The sequence below is a fragment of the Castor canadensis genome, chromosome 13, assembly GCF_047511655.1.
Source record: "Castor canadensis chromosome 13, mCasCan1.hap1v2, whole genome shotgun sequence".
Classification (NCBI taxonomy): domain Eukaryota; kingdom Metazoa; phylum Chordata; class Mammalia; order Rodentia; family Castoridae; genus Castor; species Castor canadensis.
In genome coordinates this window covers 20,481,524-20,503,828 of record NC_133398.1, presented here as the reverse complement: position 1 = coordinate 20,503,828, position 22,305 = coordinate 20,481,524, and the positions used below count along the sequence as shown (strand labels likewise).

Sequence of the window (22,305 nt, the reverse complement as noted above, 5' to 3'; positions counted from 1 at the left end):
CAGCCTGGTGAGGGACTAAGCATCACCTGGAGCACAGTAGGTCCTTGTCACAGTTGTGCCTGGTGAGTCATTGCCAGGTGTACAATAGACCCGCACAACCCTTGTGTCAGGTGAGGGATGGGTATCTTGTAGCACACAGTAGGTCCTTAGGATACTTGTGCCTGGTGAGACAAAGTATCACCAGGTATGCAGTAGGTCCTTATGACACTTTGTAAGAGTGTCATCACCTGTCACACAATAGGTCCTCATGTCATTTGTGCCTAAAGAGGGCATCACCAAGCATACAGTCCAGTGAGATGAGGCATTGCCCAGCACACAGTAGGTCCTCACAATACTTGTGCCTGATGAGAAACAAGGTTTTGCCTGTCACAAGTAGGTCTTGAAACAGTCTGGCCTGATAGGTAAGAATGTAAACAACAACCCCCAAAATCATCACCTCTACAGATGTCATCCTGCAGCCAGCACATTGTACCCTGAAAGGGTTCTGGAGTCAGGGACAGAGGAGTGGCCCAGGCAGACAGAGGGGGTAAGTCACACATTCTTCATTTGATTGCTGAGACACCTTGGCTTACTTGTCCTCTCGAAGCAACATAAGACAATGGGAAGAAGGATGACAGCTCACCCCCATCAAGGCAGCAGATGTTTTAGTGAGAAGAGACATGGAATCCAGAGCACACAGTAGGTGCTCAGCAGATGACAGAGCCCACTTCCCTCTCTCCCCAGGAGTGTCTCCAAGGAGAGGGGGACCGTGCTACAGAAAAGCATTGTCCACGGAGTTAAAAAGGAAAGTGAGGGAAAGAATAGAAAACACCGCTGAGAACATCATTTGTATTCTTTATCACAGGCAATAGTAGAGTCCTCTTGGTCAGTTCTATAAATAGGCAAGCAGCAACCTTGAGGGTGGAGAGGAGGTTAATGCCTTTGATGAGAACATCACGGAGAGCTGGTGCTGCAGAGGCCGGGCCGGGAGGTCACTGAGCTCCTGCATACTGCCTGCCCCCAATATTTTATGGAAGGGGACCCTGAAAACCTGAGACAGAAAGGGACAGATGGGGCACAGGTCCAAGAGGCCCAGCCCAGCACACAGGGGGCCAGCCCTGGGTAAGTCCCTACCCCTCTGAGTCTCAGTTTCCCCATCACAAGACTGGGGACAGAAAATCTAACAGCTGCTCCAGTTTAGATCATTCTGGAAGCTCTGATGTTGACTCTTCTTTGGGGATAAATGTGGCTTGCAGTGGGCAGTGGAGGATGTCACGTTCTCTGCTGTTGCTTTATTTTTCTGGTGAAACTGAAAGAAGCCAGATTCCTGAGCCAGCACTTCTAATCCTGAGAAGCTCTCGGACTGTCTCAGCCCATTAGAGTCCTGAGGGAGTGCTCCCTCCACCGCTCTTTAATTAACTAAAATGTGTGTGTCTTGGGGGAAAGGGGAAGGGAAGGGTCTAGGGAGTCAGTTCTACCTTCTTCCACCTTCTTATCACCTTCAGTCTCTTGCTTATCCTCAAAGGCATCAGTAGATGGAGGAGTTAAACCCTAAAGAAAACTTTCTCCCCCACAGCCACTCCACCAGCCATCCACACTCACTCTGCTACCTTGACCCCTGAAGCTTGGGCTATCTGCGGATGGTGAGGCCCCCTCATGGTCAAGTGCACCAGATCATTCTCTGTAATTCCCTCACAAAGCTTGCCTGCATGGTAAGCAGCCTCAGGCAGCTTACCTGAGGCTCTGGCTGGTGTGCCACTGGCTTGCTGGGTGACCTGAAGCTGCTTCCTCTACTGTCTGAGCCTTGCTTTTGCCATCTCGCAATGAACAGGTTGGACTCGGTGATGAGTCCCAAATCTCTACCCCAAATTTCTACCCCAAATCTCTCTGGTTTAGGGCTGCACAGTGGTCATGGTCACGACAACAGAGCCTTAAGGATATTCAGGGACAGACTCCACATTGGGCCTGCAGGCTGGGCCTGGGAAACAGCCCTCAGTTTCCCCTATCCCAGGAGTAAGCGCTCAGAGCTGCTGGCTGCTGTAGCTACCAGGTCACTGACCTGGATCCTTGCACATGGTCCAAACCTGAGATTCTGAGGTTCCACATCAGCTGGGAGGGGCCAAGAGGGTTTCGGAAAACAGCAGCAGGGCAGAGGGATCATCTCAGGTATAACAATATGCACATCTGAACTCGGGGTAGTAACAAAGGCACCTGGAGGCCACGGACTCCCAAAGGCACCTGGAGGCCATGGACTCCGGGTGGGACTATGGCTTTCTGTGCCTTTGTTCTTTACATGCAGTCATCTTTGGGGTGGAGGGTGGTGAGTAACTGCAGCAATACCTACACAAAAGTAATCCAATGCTCTACCTGTGCATGCTGCCAGCCACAGCCTCTCTGGCAATGGCAGCCCCGCAGGATCAGCCGGTCTTCCTGAATGGATTACCGATCTGCTATGCCACGTCACCAAACTTCTCTGTCCATCTGTTTTCTGTCTTGCAAACTGAAGATCGAAATTCCACTCCCTTCTTAGGTAGAGGAGCATTTGAAACCCTGAGATCCAGGGGAGCTCACTGCTAGCAAGGATGATCACCAGAGTGCTACATTTACACATTTATCATCACCGGTCACTGGCAAAACTCAACCCAAGGGCTGATTTCACCAGCTCAGCGCACAGAGCAATTCAGATCTGACTGGGCAGGTGGCCGGGCTCAGATACCATCCATCACCAGAAGTCCATTCGGGTCGCACATTCGGATTGTGGAAATGTAAATTCTATGTGTATGTCTTTGAATCTAATAGCATGAATGAATTCATATTGCATGAATGCTCTCTGGAAGCAAATGCCCCACTCCACTCTTTGGAGCTGACTCTGAAGTCCCCAAATCACAGACCAAACTGACATCATTCTCTGACCAGCAGAGGACTGAGGAAAAGACAGGGCCACAGTGGAGGACTAAGGGGATGTGTTAACAGCAGACGCATCTGTGCTCAAAAACATGCATGGAACACAAGCACGAAATGGACTGCAGGGGCACGACTTTCAGATCACTTAACATGTACAAAAGAAGTATTCTGGAGCAGACCCAATTAACGACAAGCAATGGTGAGTCACCCGGCTTATTTCAGGGCACTGACCTTTAGGGGCAGGCTTTTCTTTTTTTGGAACAGTCTCAACCTCATGAAGGAGAAGTGCTCTAAGACCCAGGTTAGTGATGTGAAGGGCAGACTTGCTCTCCAAGACCCCCACCCTGCCTAGCTGGAGTTCTGGGTTCAGACTCACTGAGTGAGGATCCTGGCTCTGCTCATGACTTGCTGTATTACCTAACCTCTCTGTGCCCATCCTGAAATTAAAAAGCAAATGTTGTGAGGATTAAGATAATGTACATTGCCTATACGGTACTTTGGCACACGGTAGGTCCTAATTTACTACTGAGCTATTTCCCTTCCTGAGTCTGCTATTACCTTCTCTCAAACACAAACCACAGAATTCTCTAAATCTCTAATCTACGTGGCCACAAATCCATGAGCAACTGCAGCCCTAACTTGGGCTCCGTCCCCTAACTTGGGGTCCTCGTGGAAGCATCCCCTCTCCTTTATCCCACACCCTCTCTTACATGTCCTGCCTTTACCATTCAGTGCCTCTCCTACCTCCTCCAAAAGGCCTTCCCAAATTCTGACTGACTCTATCTTCCAAAGGCATCCAGCACACTCTGGTTTTGTTGCTGGCTGCACTACAGGCTCTGAGTCATTGGTCCCATCTTTAAGACTATAAGGCAAATTCCTGGAGACACACTCCATGTTGTTTTCTTTCCTTGCTTCTTCACATTCTTTAATGTAACCCTCCACCTGTCCATCCATCCATCCATCCACCCATCCATCCACCCATCCATCCACCCATCCATCCATCCATCCATCCATCCATCCAACAAGTTATTTAATGAGTTTCCAGTATGTCAGAGAGTCCACAGGAATCTCAAATTAGGACAGAGAGAGGGCAGTGCTTTAGACCTGGAGTCAAGCAGGCCAAGGTCACCAGTCCACTCCTCCATACTCTTGTGAGCATAAAACACTGTGCCCATGTAGAATTCAGATGAAAAAGCCGAAAGAGTGGTTAGCGCCACAGGGATTCCCATCCTCACTCGGCCACCGTGACCTTAGGCAAGTTACCAATCTATGCCCTCGTTTCCCAGGCATCCAATGGGGTAACAGTGGCATTATCTCACACGGTGGCGGAGAGGATTAAATTAGCCAACATGGATAAAATACTCTGTACCTGAGCTACAGGTAAGAGTTCCAAAAGGTTAAACATTATTCTAATAAAGAACCCAGCACCAGAGTGGGACTGTCCATGGAGACCTCTGCTCCACGTGTGGCCTGTCCTTCCTGACTTGTTCTGGCATTTTACAAAACATGTCTATAGACATAGACCAAACGTTCTGATTCTTACACGCACTGACTCACTGTCCAATTATTTTTTATCAGCTAAAATTTATTTTGAAGATAGTTCCTCACTGGTTCAATGAGATTAAACTCATCTCTTCTCTCACTGTATTCCATCTCCTGGCACAGACTCACCAGCATGGAATCCTCACGGCCCTATAAGTAGACATTTTTGGCTGTTTCTTATTTTTCTTCCCAGCAGAAACACCTGTAAATAACATCGCTTTAAGGGCCATGTTGAGGCACACGTGCATCTAATTCTCTGGATTGAGGCAGAAATCCTGAGACAGTGGGCCCTTCACTCTTGGGTAATCACAGTCTCTGGGAGGCTGTACCCTGGGGCAGGTGCAAGCCTCTCTCCCTGTTGTGGTTCCTATGACCACCTGCAGGGGGCAGCACAGTTTCTGGAATCCCTCAATTCCCATGCCCCTGTATAGAGCTGGGTGGATGCTTTGCCAGAGGCTCCCAGAGCCATGCTCATCTTCTGGTGCCAGAGGCCAGAAGTTCTACAGGCTCCAGAAGTCTCCCAGTTTAACCAGATCTTGGCTCTGTCTTCCAACTTCATCTGGGGGCTAAATCTCAGGCCCCTGAAGTATGGCAAGGCACCAAAATGAAAAGGGCAGGGACTCCCCATGGGAGTTTTCTAGTGGAAGGCAAGCCTGCTACAAAGACATTCCCAAACAACACACACCTCTCCTAGTTCTGCAACGTCAGGAATGTTACTTCACCTCTCAGAGCCTCAGTTTTGTCACCTGCTAAATGCAGTCACTAATTCCTACCCTCATGGAGTTGTTGTGTGGATCCAATGAGGTCTGATGAGTTCATCTTGCACTGGGCATGATGTACAGGGGGCACCAGGCACATGGTAGTTATACTGTTAGGAACGGCAAAATCACAACGATAGCCACATGCTTTATTCTTCCTGTTGTACAGATGAGGAAAGAGACCCTTGGTGACATGGTGTCTTATGTGAGGTCACAGAGAGGACAAGAGGTTTTTGGATATGAACCTTGAACTCTCCAAACTCATGCCCCTCCTCCTCCTTCAAGGGCATTCAGGCAACACAGAGCCAACCCTACACCTTGTCGCAAGACAGACAAGGGTTGCCCTTGAAAGGGGTTGTGGAACTCACATGCTGCAAATGAGAGAGAGTCCCTCAGACTCCTGAGCCCTGAGCAGGTGCCAGGAACAGCCACATGGCCTAGAAGACCTTCCTTATGCATGAGGGAGGGCAGAAATTGGAGATGCAGACTCTGCCCCAGCAACATACTTTAATGTCATGCATAGGAAAGCTCTAAGGAGCACTGTATTTAGAGCCCCTCTGTCTGTACCATTTCCCTGCTTCCAGAGGCTTCCAGCCTCTTCTCCCAGCCCCCAAACCAGTCCTGCAAAACAGCCAGAGGCCCTTTTTGGAATGTAAGTGGACACTTTCCTCCCCTGTCCAAACTCTCCCTGGGGCCTCTGACTCAGGATGCCAGCTCCCCACAGTGCACCTCAGGCCTGCTGCCTGGCAGCCTCATCTCCCGCCCGGCCACCTGAGCTTTTCCACAGTATCAGGTGCTCCGGCTCTTTTCCATGTCAGGCCTCCGCACGTGCCTCTCCTGCCCTGCAAGTTCACATTGCAACCCTCTTATTCACACAAAGTGATGGTTTTATCTATGTTCCTCTCAACAGAACAGGAAGGCAGGAACTTCTTCTGGCTTGAGCTCAGGTATATGGATAAGTAGAAAACACGGGAGGGGGTGAGTGAGTCCACCTAGAGCCATAGGCAAGTGAAGACAGGCAAGGAAGCCTTCCTCATGGAACTGACCACCAACAAAGGAGGCCAGAATTATCAATGACTTCTCCAGTAGATTCAAAATAATCCACCAATTTCTCTTTTTCCCTTGGTTCTATGAAGATCAGAATTTAATTTAAAGATGAAACACACATTCTAGTATCATATCTGATTCTTCTGCCTTTTAAATGATATGTCTTTTTTAATTTGTCCCTTAGCTTAAGTTACTTGATTATTCTTGACACAAGTAGAATATTAATTATGAACATATGAACAAATAAGTAAATGAGCTCTATAGAATCTAAGAGTCTGTTAAATCACACCAGAGTCATGGTAGGTGTCCAATAAAATGACTGCTGAGTGGATGAACAAAAGCTGACATCCAAGTGCTTCTCTAGAATTGGACACCTCTGTGTTGCTGGAGGTTGAGGTGCTTTGCTCAGATCTTGGGCAAGAACTCTGCTGTTCCCTGCCACCTCTCTCCCATCACTCCTCAGAAATGCTTTGTAGCTGCTGAGCTTAGTCTAAGAACACATCGCTTTAAAAAAAAAAAAAAGCCCTACATCATTATTCCTATATGTGTCATATGGAATGATGACACACTTGGACAGTGGTGTGGTAAGAATTCACTATTTCTCAAACAACCTCAGCTTCATGATAACATCACCAACATCTGTATGGCCATCAGGGAGCCAAGGCATGGCCCATCTGCTCCAGCTTTGTGCAGCCACATCACCTGTTTGAGCTATTGCATCCCTGTGGAAATGAGCTTCTCCCCACCCTAGGCATCAGTGGGGCCCTCCAGGACCCCTCCCCAAAACACAGTTCAACATAAGGGTCCTGCAACAGCACAGTATATATACAATGGAAAATGGTAAGAAGCAGGTAATCCCAGGTGTAGGAAGTGTGGCTGTGGGCCAGTGAACGCAAGTTCATCGTTAGGAGGACAGGAACATGGGGATCTCTCCTTGCACACTTTCTTTAATGCTACTGATATTTGCCTTTCATTTGAGCCTCACAAAATAGGATTTAAAAAAATCACTGTTCATTCCCTCTTCCCTCATTTTTTTAAGACTTTGAACTTCTCCAAAGGCTCCGTGTGAAAGAGGAAACATTTGTTCCAGTCCTGGGAGGGCTGGGCTTCCAGAGGCAGGGACAGAGACCTGACATTTGGAAGACTCTGCTCTCCACTGTTATTGCCCCTAAATGTCTTAGTGGTCAAGGCTGAGTAAAAAGGGGGAAAAATCAGCAACCAATGAAAGGATATAAAACCCTGACCTTGGGGACAATGCTGCAAGAAAGTGACAGATAAGAGCGACCACCCCTTTGCAAAACAACTCACAGGACTAGGACAGAGCAGATTCCAGAAAGATAGTGATTCCTTTTTAATGCAATTCTTCAATTACCCACAAAGCCTGGTTTTTAGTCCCTTATAATTGAAGTAAATTGCTTTACAAATGTTCTTTTAAATTTTGCCTCTTTTTTTTTTCTTTAAGGAAGAACTAACAAGATTCTAGGAGTCATAAATATAACCTCTCATGATGAGCCTTGATGGGCGCAATGGAGTGTTTTATTGTCCAGGATTGATGTCCAAAACACATAGGTCCATGTGGGATATTGGTTTCTATCAATGCTATTTTCTCAGGCCATGAGTAGATACACTGGTGGGGTTCACTCATTTCCCAGACTCATTACACCCCATCTCTCATCTCTTTCTGACCATTCTCAGTTGAAAAAGTGATGGGCTTCCAATTTAATTCAACCTCAGCCTGAAGAATTGGAATTCAAGGTAGATGGATCAACCATCTTTTAAAAACCAACCAGCAGGCATCAAAAAGAGACTGGTAGGTGTGATGATCTCGAAATGCAAAACTTGAGATTACATGGGAATGGGACAGCAAAAAGAAGTTATAAACACACACACACAAAAAAGTAAGTACATATACGAACTATGAACGTGCCAAGGAGTTCAACCTCACTATTTACATTATGCAAATTAAAGTAGCATACTTTTCGTCTATAGGATTGGGAAAATGAACAAGAAATGTAATAGCCAATGTTGGCGTAGCTTGGGAGAACTGAGAGGTCATACATGCTGCGAATGTTGGTAGAAGGACCATAAAAAAAAATTTCCTTCCCGAAAGCAGTTTGGCACGAGTTATCAAAAGCCTTAAAATCATGCCTCCCCCTTGAGCCAATGCCACCTCCAGAAAGACAGCTCAAGGAAGTACTAGTGACATGCTTAAAGATTAATGTGAAGGCTATGGAAAGCAGCAATGTAGATAATACCGAAAAAACAAACTGTCCAAGAAGAAGAAATTAGTCAAATAAATCATGTCTCTCTTCACTACAATGTATTATGTGATCACTAAAAATTAGGCTTTAGAAACATTGATCAAGGTGAGAAAATAGTCATGACCCACTGCTGGGTGAAAGAAGCAGGCTTGATCACCATGTTCAGACTGGCAGGTAAGTGGAAAATTCCCAATCCAAACTACACGTGGGATAGTGGAAGACAGGACTATTGGCCAAAACGCAATAATGATAACTTCTGCCTAGGTAGGATTATCTATGATCTTTGCTTTTATCTTCCGTATTTTTCTGAGCTTTCCAGGGTTTAAAAATTGAGTCCATATATCCCAGATCATTAAAATAAATACAAAAAGAAATAGACACACGCTTTATTTTCCAGGCCTAAGCAGATTCCTTTCTTATTCATGTTTCCTATGAACCAAACAATACTGCCCTTGAACTTGTCCAATCTGTCACCAGCCTTTCACACAGGGGCAGCCCTGTTCTTCTCCCAGAGTTCTGATCCTGCGCTCATGCCATGTAGACAAATTTAGAGACTCCGCCATTCAAGGCAATGATGCCACCAGGCACCAGTTTATTCTAGTGGGGGTTGAGTCAAGGTCACAGTTATCTATTAGAGAATTTCCACAGGCAATGCACAAAATGAAAACCTGACAAAGGTCAGGGCACAGCAAAGGAGATAACAAGGGGAATGAATACTGCTCCAGTCCCTGAAGCCTAGTTAATAAAATGCACAGAACAGACCCAGGGAAAGGCAGGCAGCCAGGGCCCTGGCTTTCTGGCTCCTGGTGGGTTTTCTCACTGAATGACTACAAAACTCAGGGAGTAAACATTCATATACAGAACCCATGCTGCTTCTCTGTTAGAAGCAGCCAGGACAGGTGTTTTGGAGGCAGGCATACCTGTGTTCAAATCCTGGTCCTACTTCCTCCAATTCATGTGCCTGTACCTGGTCATCACCTCTTATAACTCCCAGTTTCCTCTGCCTTGGGGCCATGGGGAAGAGTCAGGCAGGGTGCACATGAACTCCCAACAGAGATACTCATGGCACATGCAAGATTCCCAATGGCAGTGACATTGATTAGTGTGCTCATAAGCCTGCTGTGGGTGTTAGTCATTTCTCCACTTCCCTAGTACCAGGAGGAGCACTGTCCGACAGGAGAACAGATCCCATGAGTGAACACTACAGGCACTCATCCACTGTTGAGATGAACAGATATGTTTGGTGTTTTAAACACGTCATCTGCATGGCCATCAGTATCCCTCCTTGCGAGAGGAGAAAACCTGGACAGGAAGTTCAGTAACTCGCTTGTCACTTCACTGCCACTCACATCACAGTTCTACTGAAGAGGGACTTTTGAATCAGAGGCTAAGGATCTTGTTCAAGACCCACAGCCATGAAGTGGCAGTTCTGGGCTCTGCTCCAGAGCCAGGGTCAAGCACGAGGGACATCGCCTCTTTCTGTAGCCCCACAAGCCAACAAAACCTGCATTTACAACCTGGCTCTGCCACTACCTGCAACTGTGACACACTCTTTGCAAGAGTGGTTGTGATCTTTAAATGGGTTGAAACTGAAGCCAGGGCTGGCTCACAGAAAGCCCCCCCTTAATGAGAAGGTCATTATCATACAAGGAGCTTCAAACACAGCAGGAAACACTTTGTGTCATGGCAGAATTAAAGCAGGCTGCAACGCTGAGGGAGTTAAAGGTAAGATGAGAAAGTTTTCCCAAATGGGAGCAATGCTGGGGGTGATGCACTAAGGCCTAGTCTAACAGAGGATGTAGGTGTCAACAGGTGGTGAGAGCCAAAGCCTTGTTTCAGAGAAGGCTGTGTTACTTGCTTGGTCATATGTGGATTAAAAGACAATTGTCTGCAGCCTGAAGACCAAGTTGAAGAGCTTGGCTGCTGCCCTGTGGGCTCCCAACTCCAGAGCAGGGTTCTGGGCAGGGCACAGCTTGATCAGATATAAATTCAGACAAGCAGGCAGAAGAATGGAGTGGTGGGCAGATGAGCAAGATGAGACTTCAAGGAGGCTGCTGCAGCTGGGCAGAGACCACGCAGGGACGGAAGTGTGGTCTGGGGAGATATCAGACCTGGAAAGTCCTACCACACCAGGGCTGGTGCCATTGCCTATGGGGAGACTGGAGAGGAAGGAAGAGCAGGCCAAGGTTACTAACTTGGTACAGTTCACAATTTAGGGGCAGAAGGAGAAGGGGCCATCAGAGGCTGGAGATGAGCCAGGCCTTCCAGAGCAAAGATTATTCCTAACACAGAGCTGAAAACAGAAATTTAAAAAAATGGATATTAAAAAGAGGAGTGGTTCTGTTAAGACACAAAGCTAGAAAATGGGGAGAAATACAGACATTTGGGGGAAATGAGGAAGGAATTTGAGGGAGAGACGTGCAAGTTGACTTCCAAAATGATGCAAAAAAATCTCAGGATTGGAAGGACTTTTGTGGGAGGAAGAATGTTTAACAGACTTGAGGGGAGTCTGGGAAAGGTTTGGGATCCCTGGAAGAGAAAGAAGCAGCAGGCAGAAGAGGGGTGAAGGAAAGTTCAGAAAAGGATATGCTGGGTTCAGACATACCAAAGGATACCACCCGTCCATCCCGGCCGGGAGGATGGAAAAGGCAGAAGGAAAGCCCCTTGCCCAGCTGTGGGTGGACTCTTTCATATCCACATGGAGGTGAATTCGGAAAGCTGGACCATGTTTCCTTTTCTTACTCTGAAACCTCTTAATGTGGCCAGCACACATCAGAGGTGGTTCAAATAGATGACAAGTTGTTTTTCTGTTGCTTTTTTTTTTTTTTAAGTGCAGAAGCCTGTGTTATCAAAGCACCACTCTCACCTGCATTAATTGCTTTAATGGCTTTGGAAACAGCCATCTCCTCTCCCTCAAGGTGGGGTGGGGGAGCCCATCAGGGGAGGATGCTGGAGAGCAAGGTGAGGGAGGAAGCAGATAGGGGACCATGCTGTCACACTCTGGGTTGCTGGATTATGCATCTGTTTCATCTGCCCCCCAGCAAATCAGAAGGGAGGTGAACACACCCAGTTCCACTCATCCACTAGGCTTTATCACTGCTATAAAACAAAAATGCAGATACTAAGTCTAGATAGGAATGATTACATTTTTAAAGAAACTATGTGAGAATATTGAGTACATTTAGCAAATGGCTGCAATTCAAACAGCTACAACTCACCAATCACTCACATTCAGGCCCTGAGTCCTGGTATTTTCTTCCAATGATACCACACACACACACACAAGCAGGCACACCAGAAGATTTCCAATGTCAAGTGAATGAAGTCAATAACATTTTTCATTACAATGCTTGCAGCAGGAGCGCCACAGCCATATTTTTCAAACTTTTGATGTGCAACAATGACAGTGACTTGAGTGATGATGTCTGAGCCACAGAGAGACAAAGGGACTTTTCCAAGGTCACTGACCATACATAACATAGTCAGGTGAACCCAGTTCCACCTCCGAACTCCATCTCTAGCTTTCCTTTCTTGAGCTTCCTAATGTATCAGCTGGCCTTGCACATCTGGAAGCAGGTAGGGTGACCAGCGCTCTGGTTCAAGTCCAGATGCTGTGGACGAGTGTTGTTGGGGGTAGGGGGTCCTAAAGAAAGGCAGGACTTCCCAAACCTTAGTGTGGCTGACTTGCCCAGGGAGCTTGTTAACTTGCAAATGAGTGACCAGTTGTGATTACCACATCTACGACCCCAACACCCAGGTATCTGCAAACAGCTTTTCTTAAGTCACTTCACAACCATCCTCCTTGAAGCCTGCAGCTCTAGAACGCAGGGAAGATACATTTTGGGATTGTGTATGATGCTGATGTATTTGCTTTGCATTCACAGTAATGAGGATGCTGATTTTAGCAAACTCAGGTAGGAAGGAGAAATAACCACGAAACTGGTGCCAGCTGAAGCAAACCACAGCCAATTTAGCAGAAGGAATGGGAATTCTCAAAGGAGAAAGGAGGTAAAGGTCTGGGACTGGAAACGAGATAAAATAAATCCACTTATGCATTCTCGGCAGAGAAAAAAGCAGTTTTCAAACCTACGTGTGATTATTGGGGATGTGGCCTTCACTGGAATTTTGGGGCTTCTTGAAACCTGAATAGCTTTTCAAACAAAAAAACAGTGGTTTTTTTTTTTTTTTTTTTTTTTTTTAAAGAAAAAGGCCAGATGTATCTCACCCCAAATTGGCTCATTGATTGCTTCAGAATGCATAAACGATTCTATTTTGGAGTCACAGACACAATCAGGCTGCAGAAATAACCCACTTCTGGGAAGGCAGTTTTAAAATTAAGAGCAAAGTGACATGTGAACTCACAAGTGGGTCTCACAGGGTGGATCTGGGTCTCAGAAATTGGAAAAAACTGTTGCCCACTCAGGCACGGGCCACATTTGTTTATTTATTTTTTAAAAAAGGCTTTTCATTAAAATAGTAGGAGAGAATTTCAAATGTTTTCACACCTGCTAAGCCATCCTGGAAGGAGGCAGGTGGAAGAGGGCTCTGCCCATTTCACAGCTCCAAAGATTGAGGTTCAGAGGTCATGGGACTTGCCCATGGCCCCACAGCAAGCTTCATGGTAAATTAGATACCACAGCCTATGGCTGGCCTTGGTTTTTCCATCCACTACCCACCTTGCTGCCACACACAGGCTTTCTTCAGATCTTATGTTCAGGATTGGGGAAACTGAACTTGCCAGCACTGGATAGATCATTCCTTCATGGGGCACTCACTTGTTTATTACATACCTACAGTGTGCCAGGAGCTGGGGCTACGGGAATGAGGAAGGCATAGCCAACCTTGTGTCGCACAGAGTTTACTCATGAGAAAGGTGGACAATAGACAAAGAAATGGCCTTCTGGTGATGAAGACGTCACAGGAGGGAAAGGAATGGAGGTGTGGGGGGGGCAGGGGTGCTGCTTTGAAGAGGATGGGAGGGATGCAGAGGCATGAGGGTATTGCAGCAATTAAAATGCCTGGTGACCTGTGGCTGAGTCTGTGTCTCACTTCATGGCTTGCCAAGGACAGGGGCCATGACCTGTTCATCTCTGATTCCCAAATGCCAGCCACAGACTTAGGGCATATGGACGATGAGATGGCCTGAGACATGCCACTTCCTGGATGCGAGGGTCGGACTCCTTGTTTAGGAAAGGGAAGTCTCTGGTTCTCAAGAGGCCCCTAATGTCAGGCACAAAATGTGCCAAATGCTTGCCTCCCAGGAGAGGACTGGCACCGTCTTCTAGGACAATCATCCTTGGGCTGGGTTCCAGGCAGGGAGGCCACTGTTTCCTGATCCCAGTGGTGACCTTGGGCTGGCCAATTCCATCTCTTTGACCATGCCTCCCCCAAGGAAAATTAAACAGCACAGGGGAACAAAGATCCCGGCACACAGCAAGCTCACTAAGGTCAGATTCCTCCCTTCCCAGTAGTGTTCCAGTAAACCCAAGTGCAAGGTAACCACCAACTCTGGGTAGTAACAGGCCAATACTCACCAGCTATAAAACGCAATGCTCTGGTGGGGGATGTTGACAATGGGGAAGGCTGTGCACAACTGGGGGTGGTGACGCATGTGAAAATGCTGTCCTGCTCAATGTGGCTGAGAACCTAAAACTCCTTTCAAAAGTAAAAAGCCTACTTAAAAAAAAAGAAGTAAAAGAAAAACCAACCCACAAGTGGCCCCCTGGTACTGCTCCCTGAGGCTGACACCAGGAATGCCAGGAGAAAAATGAAGAGAACTGGCTTCCCACTCTGCACCCTATCCACCTGCCGGGCTGTAAAAGTAAAAGGAAATGTCACAGCATGGAAACTGTTAAAAAAGCACCCCCACCCTGCGGCACAATTAGACATCTGTGTGAGCTTAGACTTAATATCACATTCTTGCTCAGGGGTTTAAAAAAAAAGAAAGCAATGGAGTCTGTTTTGAAAGATTTGTACTTCAGCCTCCAGCTCCCTCCAGCCATTTAATGTCATTTCTTCTAATCAGATTCTCTGGTCCTGGCTGGGGACTCGTCTGGGGTCCCCAAGTAGTAGGAACCAAAGGCTATCTTCCTAGGTCATAAGAGAGCCTTGGCAGAAAGCCGGCTGGCACCTCATCCCCTCTGAACGCCTCCCCTCCGTGCAAAGCAAGACGAGGGATATGAAGACTCGAGGCACGTGCTGTGAGCGTGAGCAGACAGGCCATGTGGGAGGGGCTGTGTGTACTTGACAGGTGCACACAGGCTGTGTGCCTGAGTGTGGCTGCAGGCAGGTGCAGGGGAAGCAACAGCACACAAATCCCATTGGCCAAGGGGGTGAAAGGATCACGCTTCTCTTTGCAGCTCCATCCAAATGATGAATCTAAGGCAAGTAATAAACAACTCTGGGCTTGTCAGCAGAAGGAACAACAGGAAAACCAGAGTGGGCACTGGGTAAGTCTCTAGCTCTTTCATGTCCAGCTTCAAGTCAGGGGGCAAGAAATCTCCTATAAGAATATCAATTCTTAAAAGGAAAGGCACTCTCTTCTACCCTACAAAATGCATCTATGATTTGATCAGTAAATAACCAGTAAGAAAAGGATTCTGACTACCTAGGTGTCGTTTTCTAAAACCTTGAGTGCCAGCTCGAGCCAAATAAATCTATAAGGCTAAATTAAAGAAACAAGTCCTTTCAGTACAGCATGAACTATGGATATGCAACAGCCCAAAACCTACTCAATCGAGGGCTTATGAACAGTGAACTCTCCACATGTCACTGCTGACAGGACTCAGAGGACCCAAAAATGAATGCAGGGCCAGAGCAAAGCCTGTGCACACCAGTGTTCCAAACTGGAACACAGGACTGAATGACACCAGAGGGAGAAACTGCATTTCACATACAAAGTCAGAGGAAATGGTAATAATTTGTAACGGCTTCAGCTAGCCATGTACGATGGTAAAATGACAAATGTGTCATTTAGAACCTGCTGAACCAAATATAATGACTTATATTAATTCAGACAGATTCTTCTTCCCAGGTTATTATGCAAAGGGAGTGAAGATATGATAACACTAATTAAATGAAAGGGCCTGCAACAGTTTTCAACTTCTAGAATATTTATTTATTTATTTTGTGGTGCTGGAGATTACACCCACCCAGCCCCTTGTGCATGCTAGGCAAGTGCTCTGCAGCTGAGCTATATCCCCAGCCTGAACTCCTGCAACATTTCAAATTCTAATATGCTCCTTGGATTTACCTGTGGGAATGCTGAGACTGTAATGAAGCTGTTTAATTTTGATCAAAATGAAACACACACACACATGCATCTTGGCAGCACCTGGATATCCCACGTGCTGGTACCAGCACAGCCAGGGGACTCTGACAGCAAGCCAATAAGTGAATTTGATTTCAAGCACTCCCAGAACGGTGCTGCTTGTGCCAAAATCCCACCGTGGGTCCTCGTTTGCTCTGGAATAGCACCAGGGTCAATGTTCTTGGGTCAAGAGACAGCAGTCTGGCCTTGTCAGTACAGCATGGAACCCACTGAATTCCTGATTTAGTATGATGCTAACCCAGTGTGCCAAGATTATCACCTTAAAATCCTCTGCCAACTTTCTGTGCCTTAAACTAATGCAATTCCAAAAGAACCAGAAGATACCTAATGAGACATTCCACATGCCTTCTGGGCAACACATACCAAGAAAACCACAGAGTCTCTGAGCTGGAAGGGACCTTGGTCAGCTCCTGGTCCACCCACTCTGAAACACGGAGGGGATCAGGAAATTGCCCAAGGTCACATAGCAAGTGTGCAGCAGAAGCCAGTGCAGCATTCCTGGTCTGTGGACTCCTTGGCTAAGTGATGGAGCACACATTTGGCTGGAAATCTCTGAAGGCCCTACTTCTTTATTATTACTAGTTTGGCTTCTGTTCATTCAAGATAGATTTTTCAAAAATCAAACATTTCAACATAATTGCAAATAGTAAGTGGCTGACCTTATGTGGACCTGTCACTGCTGATTTGGCAAATGGTCTTCTAGAGAGAAGTAGGTGCCCCATTAGAGGCAGGATAAAATCCTCTTTTTAGCTGTGCACCTATGGCTCACGCCTGTACTCCTAGCTACTCAGGAGGCAGAGATCAGGAGGATCGTGGTTTGAAGCCAGTCTGGGCAAATAGTTCGAGTGACCCTATCTTGAAAATACCCAATACAAAAAAAAAGGGCTGGTAGAGTGGCTCAAGAGGTAAGACTGCCTGCCTAGCAACTGTGAGCCCTGAGTTCAAACCCCAGTGAGGACAAAAAAAAAAAAAATCCTCTGTTTATTGCTTTGGGCAACAATGGATGTTTAATCTGTCAGAAAGAATAGTGGAAGATCACTTCCCCTGCTTAATTCCCTCTTTGGAAAGCTGGCTTTCTCTGATTCATAAACTCTTAAGGCTTTTGGCTCCTACGGTTTATTTTAATTTATTTAAGTCACACACACACACACACACACACACACACACACACACACACACACACACACACCATCTCTCCTTTTGGGAAGTTCAGAGACTCCTTTCACCTCTCTTTCCATCACAGAAGAAAAATAAAGATTTTGAGTCTGAAAAGACAAAATGCAACGTAGCATCCCGGAACAGAAAAAGACATGAACAGAAAAACCAGGGAAACTAGAATGAAGTCTGAAGTCCAGCTAACACGGAGCCCTGTTCCAGGGTCCTGCAGCAAAGTGACTTCCAGGCAAGAGCAGTTTGTGCCTCATGGAGAAGTTGGGGGCCACTTTGGACTGGCCCTCTTTATTGTGTGGACCTGTGTCACCAGCTCTCTAGGTATTCCTCTTTCTGTCCCTGGAACCATCTGCCCATGATGTGACCCTGCAGTGGCCTCCTCCTCCACTTTCAATTCTATCCACTGCAAAGTCTGTCCCCTTCTCCCCTTGGAGTTCATGTGACACAAAGCAGCATTAATTTTGCCTGTTGCTTCTGAAGGATCAGAGGAGGTCCACCCCAGGCAGATTACATGTCTGGCACTGGCCAAAGAGGGGCAGGCCTAGGTCCTTAGAGGATCCCTCAGAGAAAAAAACCAAGAGATGCAGAGGGCAGCTCAGCCACGCAGGCCCCTGCGATGCAGACCCCACGCTTCAAGCACAGTCCTGCTCCTATCAGCTGTCCCTCACCAGCAAGTGTTCTTTCTCCAGCTTCAAAACTGTGCACGGAGAGCTAGGGTTTCTCTGTGCAAGCAGCAAGAGTAAGAGAAGGAGATGAGGCCTGGAGCTGCTGTGAGCCACGGCTGAACAGCACAGCTGTGTAGTTCAGGGAGGTTCAGACAGAAGGTCCCAAGGGTGACCAAAGAGATGCCGGGAAACTGAAACTCACAGCCAAGCACCTCGACCCTGCTGGCACAGCTAGAAGCAGGGTGCAAACTGCAGGCAAAGTCCGTGTTTTTAATGTTTGGGTTAACTGCCGGCCTTTCCAAAGTCTCTCACCTTGTGATGATTAAGTTACCCCAGTCTCTTTAAATTGCCACTAAAATTGAATCCACATTTATAAATGACCATTTGGATCAAGTATCTTTAGAGCATAAATTTATCATCCAGGAACTCTAGACCTCTTAAGGCCAAGGCTAATGGACTACTTCTTTATAAATATACAGAATGAATGCTAGATAAAGGAGAAAAATTGATGTTGGGGGAGGAGACAGACAGGAGGGAGGAGAAATTCCCAAAGAGCCATGCCCTGCCGTACCCTCAAACAATCTAAGCCCATGAGCCTTTTTCCAGACACTGTAGAGAAGTTTCCAAAAGCCTCGGGGTGGGGGGGGGGTTCTCCCCAAACTGGTGGCTAGGCTGGGATGCAAACAATGGAGGCCAAGGTCAGAGACAGATGCTGGTGTCCTGTGCACAGCCAGGCAGTCAGCTCGAGTCACCTGGCCACAGGTCACTACACAGCGTACAGGAAGTACCTCTCTCCCTAGGATATTCCTAGCAGCCCTGTGGAGCCTAGCTGGGGTTCAGAACACCTGTGCTGAAGAGGACCAGGAGGAAGGGGAAAGGGGGTGGGGGTCATAGGCCAGCCCAAACCAGAGAAGCATTTCTCTGCAGAAGCAGTTTCTCCCCAAACTCAACCCTTGGTTTCCTGAGTAATACAAAGGGTTGGGAGCTAAATGTTTGCGAAGGGGTCCTTGAATCCACCCATGGACCAAACCCTATCCATCTCATAATCCAGCTGGTTTTCACCAGCCCAGGGCATGAGATCAGTAAGCACACACACTCCTTGAAATAGCATCATTCAGTCCCCAGAGGCTGGTTGTCCTGAGGTTACAATGCTTCTCAATTAACAGACACAAAACCACAAGTACTCTGTGGGGCTGGGGGATTTATTTCTGACACCCAGACAATAGCCTCATTTTCAGCCAGGTGAGGATCTGCTTCTCTTGTCCAGCTGAACCATTTTCCAAGTGCAGAACCAATGGTTCTGAGAACGTAGTGACTTGTTCTGAGCTACAGAGGGCTGGCCTCAAACAGCAGGGTCAGGCCAGAACTGTGATCACCCAGTCTCCTCAGGCCACTTAGGAGCTAAGAGAACTTTCTTTCAGAGGCAAAAACCTAAAAAATCTGGAGAATAACAATAGCGACAGCCTAGGTCATGTGCTGATGACTAACTCAATGCCAAGTCGGGATTTCATCTCTTTTAATGCTCCTGAGAATCCACGGCCTCTTTCACACCCTGTAATTAATCATACATTTGCTTGAATATTTGGTACGGTCTCTCTCCTGCACTAGCCTTTAGGGCCCACCAAAGCAAGGCGTCATGAGTTTTCCACTGCCTGGCACCTAGATGTTCCACAAATTTGATGTTCCTGCTTTAAAGTCAAGAAAAACAGAGCCCAGAAAGGTTAAGCGATTTGACTAAGGACACACAGCCTAGAGCTACTGAAGGAGCTGGGCCACTCTGCCTTTACTCTACCCCTTATCACTTCCACAAACCACAGCCCTACCTTGACAGCCTCTGCGTGAGTCACCCGGGCCAGAGATTTATCATTGACGCGCAGAATCTGATCGCCGACCCGCAGCCCTTCCTTCTCAGCCAGGGAGCCTGGCTCCACCAGTGACACGTAGATGCCCACTCCGTGTTCCGAGCCCCCGCGGATGCTGAAGCCCAAGCCCTCGTGGGCCTTGGCACGCCTCAGGCTCACCAGGCGCACCTCCCCCGGCCCCGCGCCGTCGGGGCCGCCCCAGGCCGGCTGCTTGTAGGGGGTGGTGGCGGGCAAGTAGAGGCCTTCGGCGGTGTACTGGTCGAAGAGCAGCTGGTCCGAGCGCGGGATGACCAGACGCAGCATGGGCAGCAGGCGCCGCTTGACCGGGCTGTCCAGCAGGACGCGCAGTGTGCGCACCAGGTCGAAGACGTTGCGGCGCGCGTGGTACGCGTTCAGGCAGTGCGTGAACTGCTCCCGCTCCGTCTCGCTCAGCAGCGCGGTGAGCGCCTGGTGCAGCTGGCGCACGTTGGCAGACAGCAGCCGCAGCCCCGCGCCCCCGCCGGCCGCCGAGCCCAGCGAGCCGGTGGAGGACGAGCTCACCGACAGGCCGTCCAGCTGCGCGTTCATCTCCCCGCCAAGGCCCGGCCGGACTGGGGGCGCGCGGAGGGTGCTGCTGCACTTGAGGGAACTGGCGCGACAGCTGGATTCCGGAGTCCGCGGAGGTCACGGCTTGGAGGCTGGGTTTGGAGGGACGTGGAGACGGGACTAGATCCCAGAAGATTTGGAGACAGCGGCTGGAGTCTGGGGTCAGGAGAACCAGGGGACGACGGCTGGAGTGCGGGTTTGGGGGATGGAGGTGCAGAAAGAATGGCTAGATCCTGGGGGCGGGGGGGGGGTCGCGGAGACCGCGGCTGGAGTCCCAGGGCGCGAAGGCAGCGGGGGTCACGAAACAGGAATCCGAGGGACGGAAAGACGGCGGCTGGAATCCTGAAGACGCGCACACCGCGGCGGGATCCTGGGGGACAAAGAGTTGGCGGCTGGAGGCCGGGGGACGCGGAGACAGCAGCTACATTCCGGAGGGCGCAGAGACGGCGGGTGGCTGGAGTAGGAGGGGCGCAGCAAGGCTGACCGCCCCGTCACACCATGCTCGGGGCTCCCTACCCCGACCGCCCTTTCCTCTAGGGCTAGGAGGCCCCAAAGTCAGAAGTTGGGGCGCGGGTCGATCTAGTCTCAGAGCCCCCTAGTCGCAGCCGGAGGAGCCACCCGGGCGTCCGGCAGGGGGTGCGGGGCATGTCCGGGGCAGCCCCGGGATGCAGCAGCCCCGGGCCCCCGCGCCCCTGCGCCGCCCGGGCGCAGACGGAGCCGCGCCGCCGCGAGCCCGGACTTTGCGAACTGTTGAGCAAGCGGGGACCGAGTCTTCCAGCGAGTTCCGACGCCGTCGCCGTCGCCAGCCCAGCCTTGGCCCCGCCCCCTCGCCCCTCCCCCTCTCCCGCCCCCTCCCCCCGCGGGTTCTTCAGGAAATGACGTCCCGCTTGGCGCGCCTGACGGTTGCCTGGAGACGGGGTGAAACAGTCCGGCCCCGGGGAAGAAAGGGGTGAAAGTGGGGGTAGGGGTAGGAGAAGCCCCGGGGCTCCTGAAGGACCCCCAACATGTCCAGTTCCAGGGGTGGGGGGTAGGGGAGGGTCTCAAAAACTGCTCTTCGGCGTTCACAGCAGGTGCGCCTGGATCGCTTTGAAGCAATAAGGTAGCTAGCTAATTCACAATTGTGGGAGAAAATAGCCAACTTTGCCTCTAAAATACTAGACGCTTCAGGCTCGGTTTTTCTACCTTAAAACGTCGCTCCTACCTCTTGCACACGCACTGACATACAAGTTTAAGTGCTTCTGGGGACGATTGTCCGGCACCTGCTGTGTGCAAGAGATGAACACAGGCTTATACAGGTGCCTGCAGGAGCCAGCTCCTGTGCTCGGATAGATCAGGCTGGACCCCTCCCTGGCTGTCCCCAGTGAGGAGGAAAGCCACTGTTAGAAATATACAGTATACAAAACACACAGCACAAATGGATGCATATTAAAGTGGTGACGTTGGATTAAAGTGGGTGGATTTTACCAGCCAATATGGACACTGGTCGTGATCTTGTCCACGTTGGGGAAAACTGGATGAAGGCTACATGGGAGGGCTATGTACTCTTCCTTACAATTGCATGTAGATCTACAATTGTATAAAAAAACTATAATACATATATAATATATGTATGTACATATAATATGTATATATATGAAGTGAGTTGCGAAAATGTATTCTGTGCCCTCTCATCCCGAAACAAAATAGGAAGCTACTCCAAGGTATGACCTAGAGACTGTCTTCAGACACTCACTCCCCAAAACTAATCTAAAGAACAGCCCTGTGCTTTCCACCTTTGAAAGATGGCTTTCTAAGGCAATCATAGTGCCAAACCTCCCCCCACACACACTCACCTCAAATGCAACCCTTCCATCCTGAATTGCCTCTGCTAAGCTGTTTTCCTATGGAAAGCTGTGTTTCTAAAACTTTTCTAGAATTGCCGTTACAGTGATGGCTGACTCCTACCTGGGGGTGGGGAAACGGAAGAGGTGCTAACCTGGAATAGGTGTGAGCAGGATGAGAACGTTTTGGATCATTTACTGTTCATTCACTCTTTAGTCGCTCTTCATTCACCGTTTTCCAAACTCTTGTTCTTGGTGCTAGGTGCTGGAGACCCAGGATAAAAAGACAAAATATCTGACCTCAAGGTGATCACAATCTGGCAGGAGAGAAAGATCACATAAAGAAGTAAAGTTGAAAACCAGGATAACATTGCAGTGACTG

General features: G+C 48.6%; 1 protein-coding gene across 7 annotated transcripts in view; it reads right to left on the bottom strand.

Moving 5' to 3' along the window:
• Whrn (whirlin) overlaps positions 1-20,858 on the bottom strand; it is a 91,629-nt gene extending 70,771 nt beyond the window's left edge. For 3 of the 7 annotated variants that reach the window (XM_074051180.1, XM_074051181.1, XM_074051182.1), the window contains exon 1: positions 19,480-20,858. In XM_074051180.1, the coding sequence (XP_073907281.1) occupies positions 19,480-20,085 (606 nt within the window). In that variant the 5' untranslated portion in view covers positions 20,086-20,858. The remainder of the gene's footprint in view (positions 1-19,479) is intronic. The other 4 variants (XM_074051177.1, XM_074051179.1, XM_074051176.1 and 1 more) reach the window with 2 other exon arrangements.
• Positions 20,859-22,305: the final 1,447 nt, after the last annotated feature.